Genomic DNA, 14,814 nt, shown 5'->3' on the forward strand with positions numbered 1-14,814 from the left:
AAACATAATTGTCCCACACATTCAGGAATCTTGTTACATCTCTTATTTGTACCTCATATCCTCCATCTTCACTCAAACTCAATGAGAAATAAACAATATATGAATTATTGAAATAAAAAATAGAAATTATGTAAGGGAACCACTGAGCATGTGTTTACACGCTAAAAATCGATGGAGTAAAGTTTGAGTGGCTCTTTACCTAATGTCAATTTGCAGCACTCTAAGAAATGTGCCTGAAAGAAAAGAGGAACCTGAGAGAATTTATGAACTTCTGAGGACACTTGAGTTACTCTTTCTTTACAAATAGTCTCACAACTCGTTCTCTAATTTGTTTTGTCCTGACTCCATAAATGACTGGATTTAAACAAGGAGGAACAACTACATACAGATTGGCCAGGATGATGTGAATGTAGCGAGGGATGTTTCTACCAAAACGGTGAGTCATGAAGGAGAAAAACGCGGGTGTATAAAAGGCTAAGATGACACAGACGTGTGAGCCACACGTGCTAAGTGCTTTGAGTCTGGCATCCCTGGAAGGAAGGCGGAAAACAGCTTGTAGCATCCGAACATAAGAGAGGGCGATAAGGATCAAGTCTAAGATCAGCGCAGCAATGGTGAACAAACCGTAGATGATGTTGACCCTTATGCTGGCACAGGCAAGGCGAGCAATTCCCATGTGCTCACAGTATGTATGAGGGATGATGTAGTGTCCACAAAAGGGAAGTCGCTTCAGAAGAGGGCAGAAGGGGATGACAAGTACGACTGGCCTCCCCACTACCACAGAGGCCATGATAGCCACCACTCTATTGGTGAGGATTGTGGTGTATCTCAATGGGTAGCATATGGCAACAAAGCGGTCAATTGCCATGGCCAAGAGTACAACAGATTCCATACCAGTGTAGGTGTGGATAAAGAACATCTGCATGAGGCAGCCTTCAAAGCTTTTCTCCTTGAGGTTGAACCAGAAGATGCCCAGCATTTTGGGGATGGTAGAAGTGGAGAGGCCTAGATCAATTAAAGACAGAAGAGCAAGAAAATAGAACATGGGTTGATGAAGACTCTGCTCATTCTTGATCACATACAGGATTGTGAAATTCCCCATAAGTGCTATCAGGTAAACAGCAAAGAAAGGGAAGGCAATCCAGATATGGAAAGCTTCTAGACCCGGGACTCCCAGGAGGAGGAAGGCAGAGGGATATGAGTCAGTGCCATTGACAGAGGACATCCTGCTGAGGATTCTGGGAAGGTCTTCCGCTGTCTTCTTCAGTACTTCTGTGGAGACATAAGAGAATACACGTTGGTCAAATATCACTATGTTAAATAGCAAGTCAATCAAACTCTAAGAGAACAGCCCAAGGGAATTACTGGACCATTACTATCAGAGATACTCAAATTATTAACTGTCCCATTTAATATCGCCTGAGGATTGTTGAGGTTAGAAGCTGTCTTTTCTGGTGGTAATGTGTTTCACAGTGATCTTTACTCATTTTTTTATGCAATGCTTAACTATATAAGCTCTATAGGTGTGTTTCTCTCTCTTTTTATGTTACCAACATCAGTCTCTTAATGAGACTCCTATGGTTATGAGTCAAATATTAGTGTTTTGCTATTTTAATGGATTAAAAAATTCGTGATTTACCATACAAATTAATAATGCAAAAACATGATAATTTTATCGGAGGTAGGAGAAACATTTAAATTTAGCATACATGCATAATATTAAAAAAAGAAAACTTCTAGCAAATTTAGGAAAGATGTTTGATGAACACAAATGCAGCCAATACACTGGATGATGAGACACCAAAAGGCTTTTCCTATATAATGGAAAAAAACATCAAGAACATAGGCAAATCTATCTGATATCTCACTGGAAAAAAAGAAAAGAAGTAAGAAATAAGTAGGAATCAAAACTGAAATGAAAAGAATAAAGTTTCTCATTCATAAATAATATAAACATTAAGGTAAAAATTTAGAATATAATTACTTTAGTATAAGAACTAATACTTTTCTATATAGAAAAACATTGAAATCAAAATTTTGTAACATTCAGAATACCACTTCTGATGTAATAACAAAAGAAGTACTTAGTAATAAGCACTTAAAATGATAAAACATGGTAAAGAAATTAAGAAGTCACAATATGTATATATGTGCACAAGTAAGTATACATTCATTATTTTCAATAATGAAATATTTTAAGATGTTAGTTCTTCTCAGATTGGTCAATAAATTTAAAATAGTTTCAGCCAATAACCAAAAAATTAGATGTATTTTGAGATAATGACAGATATACCCTAAATTCATTAGAAAAATAATAACAAAATAGTGACACATATGTTGAACAATTGCAAACCTATTATAAAACTAATATAGTAAGGAAGAATGACATTTTAACAGTAATGGAAGAATAGGTAAAAAGAACAGAATAGAGCAGACATAGACACATTTTATATGAACAACTTAATATTTATAAAGAGACCAATGTTGCAAGTCAATGAAGATAAGAGAGTTATTTTTCTAGAAATGATGCTAGTAAAACTGAATATATTTAGTTTAAAAAATCTCTAATTATAACATTACAATACCCATAATATATTTATTAATTATATTTCTGAGATAAGTCAAGCATTTTTAATTTAAAGCTCTAGAATCTTTATAATCAACAAGGAAGAATATCTTTGCCCTCCAGTAATGGTTTTTTATGACACAACACATGATAACCATAAAAAATAACCCATTGCATGTTGTCAAATATTAAAATATACTATAAAGAAAATGAATTTTAGACGTCACAGATTGGAAGGAAATAGCTATAATCCCTATTTTTGAAAAAAAAATTTGTGTTAAGAACATATAAATATACTTACAGTTAAAAATAAGAAAAAATAAGGGAAAAGTAAAATACACAATAACATTAAAATTCTCAAAATCACCAGAAATTGTATGTTGAAAGTATAAAGATATAGTACTGCACACCCACTGGACTGAATAAAATTAAAAAGCCTTAAATCACCAAATTTTGGCAAGGCTATGGAACAAAGGGTTCTCCTCAAAGTGTTACTTAAAAGGTGCCAAATTTAGGCCAACCCCAGTGTTGCACGCCTGTAATCCCAGGGACTGGGGAGGCTGGAGCAGGAGGATTGGGAGTTCAAAGTCAGCCTCAGCCATTTAGTGAGACCCTAAGAAGCTTAGAGTAAAAATCTGGCACGAAGTAAAATTTTAAAAAGGGCTGGGGATGTGGCTCAGTGGTTAAGTGGTTCAATCACCAGTACCACAGAATGTTTACATAAAGGATGCTTTTCAGTGTTAAAAATGGATTATTTATAATGCAAAAGGATTAATGAATCAAAAATAATTATGCTGAGTTAATGATATTCACTAATAACAAAACAATACTTACTATATTATTCTATTTATATGGAGTTCCAGAGCATGAAATCATGGATTCAAATTATCAGGTGAATTATTGCCAAGAGCTGGGAAGAGTCAGTTATGAACTGGGAAGGAACATAAACAGTTATTTTAAGGTAATGAAAAAAAATTCCATCTTTATGGTGGAATACACACCCACACACACACACATTTGTCAAAAATGTATAGGTAAGTTTTGTACATTTAAGCATAAATATATTTTATCTTAAAAATCAAATTCAAGCTTGGAGAAAAATAACAGAATGATTATGGTTGTAGAAATTGGATGATGAGAATATTATCTTTCTCTGTTTCCTTTTTATTTGTTTCCAATACTTTATAATAAATTGGTATAAATGTTAATATGCTTAAAATAAGTGTTATCATTATACTTTATAGAGTATTATCACTTAAAAAGTATCATTTGCTTTAATCAAATATTTAATTTTAGAGCTTATTTTAGAGACAATATTATATTTGAATAGAATATTAATTTATTATACTTCATAAAGAAAAAAATTCAAAAATTAACATATTTATATTTATATTCACATTAAAAGAATATTTAATAAATACCCTAGGAATATTAAACATTCTATAATGACTTCGGTTTCGAATTGTATTTACCTTTTATTCCTTTATATGTGTATTCTCTGAAGGTTCCTCTCCCCTGTATCTGCAGTTGGGCCATCATTAGGGGACAAATGCCTTTTTCAATATTTCTGTGATAGCAGGTCTGATTCTGAGATTACCTTTATTTGACATATATAGCAATCAGAACATTTTATATCTAAAGTTTAAAGCATATAGTAATAATACAAAAATATATTATTTTTGTTGAGCTTATAGATTCACAAACATCTCAACAGTATTGCTTGCATTCACTATGCATTGGTAGGTGGTGGCATAATAGAAGTACCAGCTTCCAACTCACATTTCAACCCTTCCCACCCTTTCCAAAGTTATAAGGTTATGGACTTATTTGAATAACTCATGATTTAAATGATGTCAAATGTAATAACACATACTATAATAGGAAGTATTATGATGTGATATTCCTCTTACTAGAATGTTCTTGCCAACTAATGCCCACTCAATGCCCAACCTGCCCACACAGACTCTCTATATGTCAAAACCCATCTCTCTACTGTGGTTGATTGTAAATCAGTTCATTTGGTGTTCAGGACCACTCCCTTTGGACCCAGGCAAACCTAGGTTTATGTTTTCACTCTCCCACTTACTAATTATCTTAGAGAAATCATTCCCTTAGCTTAATTTTATTTATCTGTGGAAGTTGAGAAAGTAATAGTATCAACCCAAAGCACTCTACTAGTAATAAAAAAGGATGTTGCGTATCAAGAACCTAAACAGTGCTCTGAACAGTGTTCTGACACTGGATCTTTATTAACATTTCTGGAAAAAATGTGCCATTACTATTATCCATGGATATGGTTCTTTGTGCTAATATTTGGTAACTAAATAAAATGCAACATTTCACTAATGGAATAGCCAGGAAATTTATTATTCTAGAAGGGACCATGTAAATTGAGGCCCCATCATTTAGTCTAAGTTGAAGGTGAGCAAATTTATTCAATTAGAATAGGAGCCTGTTTTAAGGCATATTCAATATATTCTAGGCCCTCATAACATATTTAGTTAGGTAACATAAGTAAAAACCTTTAGGATTACATTAAGGACACCCACTAGGGAAAGCCATTTTTTCTGGGGGAAATTTACAAATAACTTGAATTTTATCCTGAAACATGGAATGTATAGAATGGAATTGGCTTCATCAAACAAAATGGGATTCTGTAACTCAAATTTGCTTTTTTAAAAAAATAACTGAGATTATAAAAACACTATCATCTTTATAGAATATGAATACTGAACACAGATGCATATACAAGTAGAGCAAGTGTTGACAACTCAGAGTGCAGGGCTCATCCCCAAAGGCTTCCAGCTGATAAGATAAAGCAACTATTTCCAAGATTACTACCATGCTGATCTGTCAGGTGCAGTCCATAGATCAGGACAGGAGTCACTCACCAAGGCCCACATCTGCAGTGAAAGTGCACTTCTTGCAGTGCCTCTTTCTGCAGGGTCAGGCTGGTCTTTGTGCCCAGGATACCTGCTTTTATGTCTCTCAGGAGGATCACTATGACAAGGAGGTAGCTCCCTGGAGAAGGACAGCCTGGCTCAATCTGTTCAGGGACTGAGAGCATCTGAGAGTTTGGGTCAAGCAATCTGATCCCTGTTGGTTCAAAGTTACATCTAAGGAACCAGGGATCCCTGTTGTATGTTCTCTCATAGGCACGCCAACTTTTTATGTGGGACATCTTCGTTTCTGACTTTTTTAATATTCATATGCCTCTAATTATTTTAATCATAGCCTTTTGGCATTTGGAAACTACATTATTTTTCAAATATGTTCTTGCCATCTTTTATTCACTTTTCTGACAATAGCTTTACTTTACATAATTCTATTTTTAATTACATCTATCCTATCAGGTAGGCTTCTAAAGTTTTTTTAACATGTGATTGTTTATAGTCTATTTTTACATTAAATCATAGCAGATAGATTAAAGAAATTGCCCAGGAACTCAACAATTCATTTCAAATTCTGTTATACAATAGATATGTGGCTATATGTAAGTTGTTAAATTCTGAACCATAAATAACTATGAAATGTGAACTAAACAAAGTACAAAATGTAATTCCCAAAATATTGTAAGTAGTTAAGAAATATCAGATTATATTTTTTAGTGGTAATATTACTTCTTTTTTTTCCAATTTTTATAATTTGTTCTAATTAGTTATACATGACAGTAGAGTGCACTTTGACACATTATACATAAATGCAGTATAACTTCTCATTCTTCTGGTTGGACATGATAAAGAATCACACCAGTTGTGTAGTCATATATGCACATAGGGTAATAATGTCCTATTCATTTTACTAACCTTCCTACTCTCATACCCCATCCTCTCCCTTCACTCCCCTCTATCTAATTCAATGTACACCTATTGTTTACTGGCTCCCACCCTTATTGTGAATTAGCATCCTCATAGCAGGGAAAACATTCTGCCAATGTTTCTTTAGGATTGGCTTATTTCACTTAGCATGATATTCTTCAGCTCCATCCATTTATTGGCAAATTGTACTTACTTCCAAAGAATAAAAATGGAAGAAAGACAAAGAGCTTTCTGATAAGCTCTACCTCAACTAGGTGACTGAGTTCAATGGCAACAATGACAATTCACATTGATAGTAGTATATATTTGATATGCAAAACATCTGGTATGCAGAAGTATAAATTGTGATTTCCCTCACTCATCTTTCCCCTCAGATCAGTTAACATTGGTTTAATCATAGGAAAAGTAATCAGACTAATTCCAGGTGAGGTACATTTTACAAAATTTCTGACTAATGCTCCCAAAACTATTAAGTCATCAAAAACAAGAATATCTGAGGAACTGTCACAGCCACAGGATCTTAAGGATACATAACTATAAATGAAATGTGGTATCCTGAATGGAATAACATAAGAGAAAAAGTATATTAGGTAAAAACTAAGAATATCTGAATGAAGTACATTTTGTCATCTTCATTCTAACTTTTTTTTTAATCTTTAGTCAATAATAATGTATCAATGTGATTTATCAATTGTAACAAATGACCCTGCTGATACTAAATGTTTATGATTGGAGAAATTATGTACCGGTTGTAAGAAAATTCTTTGTACTGTATTTTTATTTATCTGTAATCTGCAAGTGCTGCAAAAACAAAACCAATTATTTGAAACTTTTTAAAAAATGTATTGAAAAACTACTAGCTAAGGAATGACCTTAGAGATCCAGGAGAGAGAAACAAGATGTATTCTCCGATATAACAATAATTTTCATCTACTAATGAAAGAAGATTATTGGCAAAGGAATATACAAAAAGATCAATGCATAAAACAGAGAATCCAGAAACACATGGATTTATTTGACATATGAAAGTGGTTGCCCTAAAGATCTCAGTGTCACTCTTCACTCCTTTCCTGAAAAAGCCCTGTTCCTACCACTGAAAGCCTGAAGCCTGAGGTAAGTTAAACTAATTAGGAGGGGATAGTAGTGGGAAAAATTTTTAAATAGCTCAGTTTACCAGTTTAGATGAATATCTAAACAAAGACATGCTATACAGGTTTTACTAAGTGGTAAAGCAAATGTTTCAAATGCCATTTGTTTGGTTTACATGTCTTATTTCAAATGTCAGTATGTCCACATTTAAAGAACAGGATGCCATTCATTGATGCCTCAATAACTGCTGAAATCTAGGAGACAGCTCCATGGCAGCTAAGACGTGCATAAGTTTCTACAGAACATTTTAGTTCTGATTATTACCAAAAAACATTTACAGAATTTCCACTCTATATCATGAAATGCTTTGAGGGCTCTATAAGCATTAACTTTTTAAATTTCCACAATGTTTTGCACTAGGGATTAAACGATTTAGTTTGTAGAGCAGGGAATGGAGACAGAAATAGAATTGCCAGTTAAGCAGAATCTGTTCCAGGTTCAAAGCCGGCACTCCACTCATTATCACATGACATGAAGTTCTTTTGGATACTTGAGAACAAGTTTTAGTCACAGAAAGCCCTTTATAGAGTTTTGCCTCCAAATTATTACCTTTGGGTGTGTGTAACAAGGAGCATTCACCTCTCTTCAATGCAAATTTCATTTTTTTCTTGTTCCCCAAACTAGTCAATATGTAAGCTTTCATAATTTATTTTTTTATTGTTATGAATAGGATTAAAAAATACTCCTTTCACAGATCAGCTAGTAGTTTTGCATAATAATAATGAATTCCTGGAAATGCCCAGCTCGAAGGTTGAAGAATAACTGGATTCTCAGAATTTCTGAACTGCTAGAGCCTCCAAAAGAAAGAGGTCTTGTCTAGATCAATTCTGTTTAAGCTTCTCTTATCCTTTCCCACTAACCGGGTAGCATGGGCACATGAAAATCCTAAGGAAATCCTCATTCATCTCTTTGAATTGTTGTTGTATTACACATATTAGTCATCCTACCTTAACATATTAATTTTGAGAGCTACTAATTGGTGTAGTGTTTAATTGCATGGAAGATAAAAATCAAGTGAAGCAAAAATTTTCACAGAACTCCAGGGAAAGGCTAAGTCACTACAAATCCTGAGAGTATCATAGTACAGGATGGAATCAGTGTCAGTAATTCTGGTTTGTTGGTTCACAGAAGGGAAAGTGTATATAAAGTCAGGATTTTAAGAGATACTGATTTATTCAATTCACACTTACATTTTTAAGACATTCAAGTTAATAATTTTATATGTTCATTATGGTTCCAAATTGATGTAAATTGTCAAATCAGAATACCCCAGGGAGCTTTACAGAAATTGCGAGTTACTCTTTCATACCTAGTGATTGACATCACCAGCATCAGGAAATTCAATGTGTATTTTTACCACACAGTCCTCCAGGTATTATGTAAAGTTAGGGTTAGGAACCCACTGCTGTGAAAGTAATCCTCTTTCAATGTTTATAGGAACTGAATGAGAAGCCTTATTTGCCCTTGTGACTACAATTAATTTGCATAACCTTGAGAGGCAATTCAGTTGTTGCATACATAACTTCCAGGCAGAGCTGCCAAACTTGAAGTGTTCCTAACACCTGCTGGGAGACCAGCTTTATTCAATGTTCAATCCCCCATTCTAAGCACAGTGCAAAATAAACATTTGCTAGAAAATATGAATAAAAAAGAGAAAAAGAATATTCCTATGAATTGGTGGCATGTAGGAGGAAATTTTGGAGGGTGGCAAGACTCTTTATTCCAAGAAGTCACAAAACAGATGGTGGACATCAAAGAGGAGGGAAGAGGATGAATGGCATGGTAAAAAAAACCACCATATTTCAGTGGGACCTAAAAAATGCAGTCAGCATGTCTTTTCTCAGCTGTGTGCCCTTGTTGCAGAGAGTTCAGTCCTTGTCCCCAGTGTCAATTAATGCCAATTTAATAATGAGGACACTGTTTTGAGGGGGAAAAAAGTTCTTTTATTGCTTTGCTAGTAAAGGAGAAACACAGGGGACTCCTGTCCCTGAGGCTGTGATTCTGCCCATCAGGGAAAACAGAGGACTCTTAAAGGAGATATTCAAAGGCTATATTCCAGGTGTACTGAAATATAGGGGTCCCAGGGCACCGATGGTATGTTAGGATTCACTTGTTAATTTGGGAGATAGTCACTTCTTAGATCCTCCAGCAGACCTCTCCTTCCTGTGGAAAGGAGATAACTGAAGGTAAGCTATTTCTTGCCTCCAGGTTAGGGAGGGCGAGGGGGAGAAAAGGAAAAGAGCATATCTTTTTAAAATAAGCCTCAGAGCATATATTCAGAACTTATATTCAAAAGGTGAAGTGGACCACTGTTATACCCTTAGTACTTTGATATTGACTTTTGCACTCTTGTGCTCAGATTTCTATCACATTGGGTCTCTTTTCCAGTTAATTTCAGTGTATCCTATTCCGACAATATTTTCATTGTCATTTCTTAAGTGTCCCTTTGAATAAATCTGTTAAATATTAGGAAGCAGTAAGTCATAGCACAACAAGCGTAGGCCTTGAATCTGAACTCCTCAATCTGGTACTTTCCAAGTGGGTTATTAAGTGGTTCTGTGACTCAACTGAGGCCCACTCTACTCTTCATTATAATTGACACAATAAGCACTATGTTTCTGGAATCATGGAGATTAAATACAATAATATATGCAAATTGTCTGAAAAATCTGTATTTAATGAACGCTGGTGAAGATTTAGAAAATTGATTAAACTCCAAAAATTTATCAGACACTATGCCAGGAACAAGTTCTAGAGTGTTATTTACCTCCATTATTTTTTCCTATTAAATATCTACATTTGATATACAGTTTATACATCTGGGACAAAGGCAAAATAATTTATGTTCACTTGCAGATATCACATGATTTTAAATTTAAAATGTAACACACCATAATGGTGTTTTTTAAACTAGTGAGCTAAAACTTTAATTCCCAAGTCTTTTTCTTGACTAATGTAATGTAGGCTCATTGAGGAAACTGTGATTTTGTTTTGTTTTGTTTTGTTTGAGATGGGGTCTGCAGAGACTGGCCTCAAATTCATGACCCTCTTCTTCAGCTGAGATAATAGAAGCATGCCCAGGAAGAAACCTGGAAGAGTAACATTACAATCACTCATAATTCCACCATTCAAAAATAATTGTCCGTTTGTTTATTCATATCTTCCTGCCCTCCCCTCCCCACCTGTCCCCTTAAAGCAGCTCATTTCTCTCCTTCACATAATAGCATATAAATATACACAGATATCCAGAGGGGTTTTGTCTTATAAGTATCCTATTAAAAGTTTTGTGTGGGCTGTAGATGTGGATTACCGGCAGAGCACTGGCTTGGGTTGCATGAATCCCTGGGTTTGATCTTCAGCCCTGATGAAAAAAACAAAAAACAAAAAACAAAAAAACAAAACAAAACAACAACAACAACAACAAAAAAAAACAGTAGTTTTTTTGTGAGTCAAATCTATTAGTGAAATCACCAGTTATACAAAGTTGCTTCAGGACATTGATGTGTAAACTCTGCTGAAATTTTCAACTCTATTTGCCTATGAGAAAACACACTTTGGAGGCATTAAATACACCAACATGTCAGAAACGTGAAGTGTCATGGAATCATTTTACAACACTCTTCAGGGCTATCTTAGCACAGACCATATGGAGAAATTGGCATCAGAAAAATCTAGAAATATAAACAGAAAATGAATAATAAGAACATAAATGAATAGTAGCAAATGATAAAAAGGACTGATTTAATATTTATGAAGAATGATTTCATATATTCAAATTTACTAAATGAATAAAGAAAATGTGATATATATACACAATGGAGATTTACTCAGCCATAAATAAGGATGATATTATGGCATTTGTGGATAAGTGGATGAAACTAGAGAACCAATCATGCTAAGTGAAATAAGCCAGCCCCAGAAAGTCAAGGGTGTAATATCTTCTCTCATATGAGAGGAAACTGAGGCAATGATATGGTGTAGAACAAAATGTACAAAGAAGAGGTGACTGTTGGAAATGAAATGAAAAGGTAATCTGAAGAAGCAGATGTTACATGTGGCTAGGCAGCTGCATAAATGGGAATTGAACTCTTTTTTTCCATCTGAAAACTCCAAGTTAACCAGTGTAGATTTTCAGAACAAGGTGCAAAGACTTGAACTGTTTTTTAATTGTTTTCAGTTCATTTTAGGATAACATCTTACCCACTGTGGATTGGCTTGGGATGACAGAATCTGAAAGTAAGAACAGTGGAAAAGAAAAGAAATAATAGCATAAAACTAATTTTCATGACTAGTAAACACAGCAACAAGTAAAGATGACAGTATTAACTGAAACAAAACCAAAAAAGCATAGAAACAAAAGACACATAGAATCAGATTTTCTTTGGCTGCATTTTCTCTTTTCATCTTTTTATTATTTCATTATAGACATACCTAATATTAGTGTTCATTTTGAGATAATTATACAATCATGTAATATAATTTGCACCAATTCAAAATTCACTCCTCAGTACTTCCGCTTTCCCATCCATCCTCTCTTCCCCATTCTCCTCCCTTCACTCTGCTGATTTTTCTGCTATTTACTTACAGGTTTTTTTTTAAGTTAATGCCTTGTGGACATACATGAAGATAAGATTCATGGTGGTATATTCATATCAGATTAATTCCACCATTCTTTCCTTTTCCCATCCCTCTTCCCTCCCTCTCTATTTCCTTCCTTTATTTCACTAATCTCCCTTGAATTTTCATGAGATTCATCCCACTCCTGTGACTGTTTGCTTTTTTTTCTTTCATCCTTCTTCTCCTTCTCCTTTTCTCCTCCTCTTCCTCCCCCTCCCTCACCCCTCCCCCTCACCCCTTTCCCTCTCTCTCTTTGCCTTATTTTGTTCTAGCTTCTGCATATGAGAGAAAACATTTGACCCTTTACTTTCAGGAACTGGATTATTTCACTCAGCATGATGTTATTCAGTTCCATCTATTTACAAGCAAATGACACAATTTCATTCTTTATGACTAAGGAAAACACCATTGTGTATATATGTACCCCATTTTCTTTATCTATTCATCTGTCGATGAACAGCTGGACTGGTTTCAGAGCTTGGCTATTGTGAATTGTGCTGCCATAAACATTGATGTGGCTACATCTTTACAGAAGGCTTATTATAGATCTTTGGGACATGTATGAAAGAGTGGGAGAACTGAGTCATATGGTGATTTCATTATAATTTGCTTGAGGAATCTCCATACTTTTAGCAATGTTTTCATCAAAACACTTAATAAATCTGTAAATGGGAAAAAAAATCTTACAATATGATATGTCCATAAATTGGTAGACTTGATCTCTGGACAATTATTTTGACATACTCACACTAATATTAAATGTTAACATTCACATTCTATCAGGATAAGTAGCATTTTAAAATGAGACTGAAAACTATCTTCCAATCTGAATGAATAAAAATACACATTTGAACATACTTTTTAAACTATGGAACAAAATATGTGCATATACTTTACATATAAATGATTGCTACAAGGCACTACTAGTAAAAAAAAAAATTGGTTTCTTAAATAGCATAAGGATAAGAAGAAGCCCATCACAATTTCATAAGATGTAAGAATATAAATACTGTGAAACAAAAGTATTATTACAAAAGTTCATTCTTTGAAAAAATAAATAAAATTGATAAACCCCTAGCCATGCTAACAAAGAGTAAGAGAGAGAAAACTCAAATTACTAAAATATGTGATAAAAAGGAAACACCATGATAAATACTACTGAAATACAAATGATAATTAGAAAATATTTTGAACATTTATACTCAAATAAAATAAAAAATCTTGAAGACATTGACAGATTTCTAGAGATATATGACCTACTAAACTGAATCAGGAGGACATCCACAATTTAAACAGATCAATTCCAAACAATGAAATAGAAGATTCCATCAAAAGTCTACCAACCACGAAAAGCCCAGGACCAGAGAGATTCTCAGTCAAGTTCTACAAGACTTTCAAAGAACTATTAACACTAGTACTCCTCAAATTATTCCATGAAGTAGAAAAGGAGGGAGCCCTTTCAAACTCATTCTGTGAGTCTAGTATCACGCTGATACCAAAACCAAAGACACATCAAAGAAAGAAAAGTTCAACTCAATATCCCTGATGAATATAGATGCAACATTCTCAATGAAATTCTAGCAAATAGCATACAAAATCATATTAAAAAGATAGTATAAGGAAAATAAAAACCTAAACTATCACTATCTACTGATGACATGATTCTATATTTAGAAGATTAAGAAAAAAATCCACCAGAAAACTTCTAAAACTAACAAACGGATTCAGTAAAGTAGCAGAATTTAAAATCAACACCCCATTAATCAACCACATTTTTATACATCAGTGTTGAATCTACTGAAAGAGAACTTAGGAAAACTACCCTACTCACAATAGCCTCAAAAGAAATAAAACATTTGGGAATCAACCTAACAAAAGAGTTGAAGGACCTCTACAGTGAAAATTACAGAACACTAAAGAAAGAAATTAAAGAAGACCTTAGAAGATGGAAAGATCTTCCTATGCTCCTGGATAGACAGAATTAATATTCTCAAAATAGTTGTACTACTAAAAGTGGTATATAGATTTAATGCAATTACTATTAACATTCAATGACATTCTTCATAAAACTAGAAAAAGTAATCATGAAATTCATTTGGAAAAATAGGAGACCCAGAATAGCCAAAGCAATTCTCAGCAAGAAGAGTGAAGCAGGAAACATCACAATGCCAGACCTTAAATTATACTACAGAGCCATAGTAACAAAAATGGCTGGGTATTGGCACCAAAATAGACCTGTAGACTAATGGTACAGAATAAAGAATGCAGAGACAAACCCTCATAAACACAATTATCTCATACTAGAAAAAGGTGCCAAAAATCCACTGGTGAAAAGATGGCCTCTTCAACAAATAGTGCTGGGAAAACTGGAAATCCATATGTAGCAAAATGAAATTGAACCTCTATCTCTCATCCTGCACAAAAATCAACTCAAAGTGGATCAAAGACTTCGGCACTAGAACAAAGACTCTGCTCCTAATAGTAGAAAAAGTAGGGCCAAATCTCCACCATGTTGGCTTAGGATCTGACTTCTTTAACAAGATTTCTAAAACTCAATAAGTAAAATTAAGAATCAATAAATGGGATGGATTAAAACTGAAAAGCTTTTTCTCAGCAAAGGAAACAATCAATAATGTGAAAAGAGAGACTATAAAATGAAAGAAA

General features: G+C 34.0%; 1 protein-coding gene across 2 annotated transcripts; it reads right to left on the minus strand.

Moving 5' to 3' along the window:
- Window positions 1-286: 286 nt before the first annotated feature.
- On the minus strand, window positions 287-7,978 carry LOC107160905 (olfactory receptor 52E4-like). Of its 2 annotated transcripts, XM_015507491.1 has the most exons (2): window positions 7,956-7,978; window positions 287-1,226 (listed from the first exon to the last, which is right to left on the minus strand). In XM_015507491.1, the coding sequence occupies exon 2, from the start codon at window positions 1,223-1,225 to the stop codon at window positions 287-289; it is 939 nt and encodes a 312-aa protein (XP_015362977.1). In that variant the 5' UTR covers window position 1,226; window positions 7,956-7,978. The 2 variants fall into 2 exon arrangements, with proteins under 2 accessions (XP_015362977.1, XP_048643819.1); XM_048787862.1 differs by lacking the exon at window positions 7,956-7,978 and having other exon boundaries at window positions 287-1,231.
- Between the last annotated feature and the right edge of the window lie 6,836 nt (window positions 7,979-14,814).

Source organism: Marmota marmota, unplaced genomic scaffold (genome assembly GCF_001458135.2).
Source record: "Marmota marmota marmota unplaced genomic scaffold, marMar, whole genome shotgun sequence".
Lineage (NCBI taxonomy): Eukaryota > Metazoa > Chordata > Mammalia > Rodentia > Sciuridae > Marmota > Marmota marmota.

Bases quoted from the DNA above. Each gene is read 5' to 3' on its own strand.
- LOC107160905 (XM_015507491.1), bottom strand. From the start codon at position 1,225: ATGTCCTCTGTCAATGGCACTGACTCATATCCCTCTGCCTTCCTCCTC.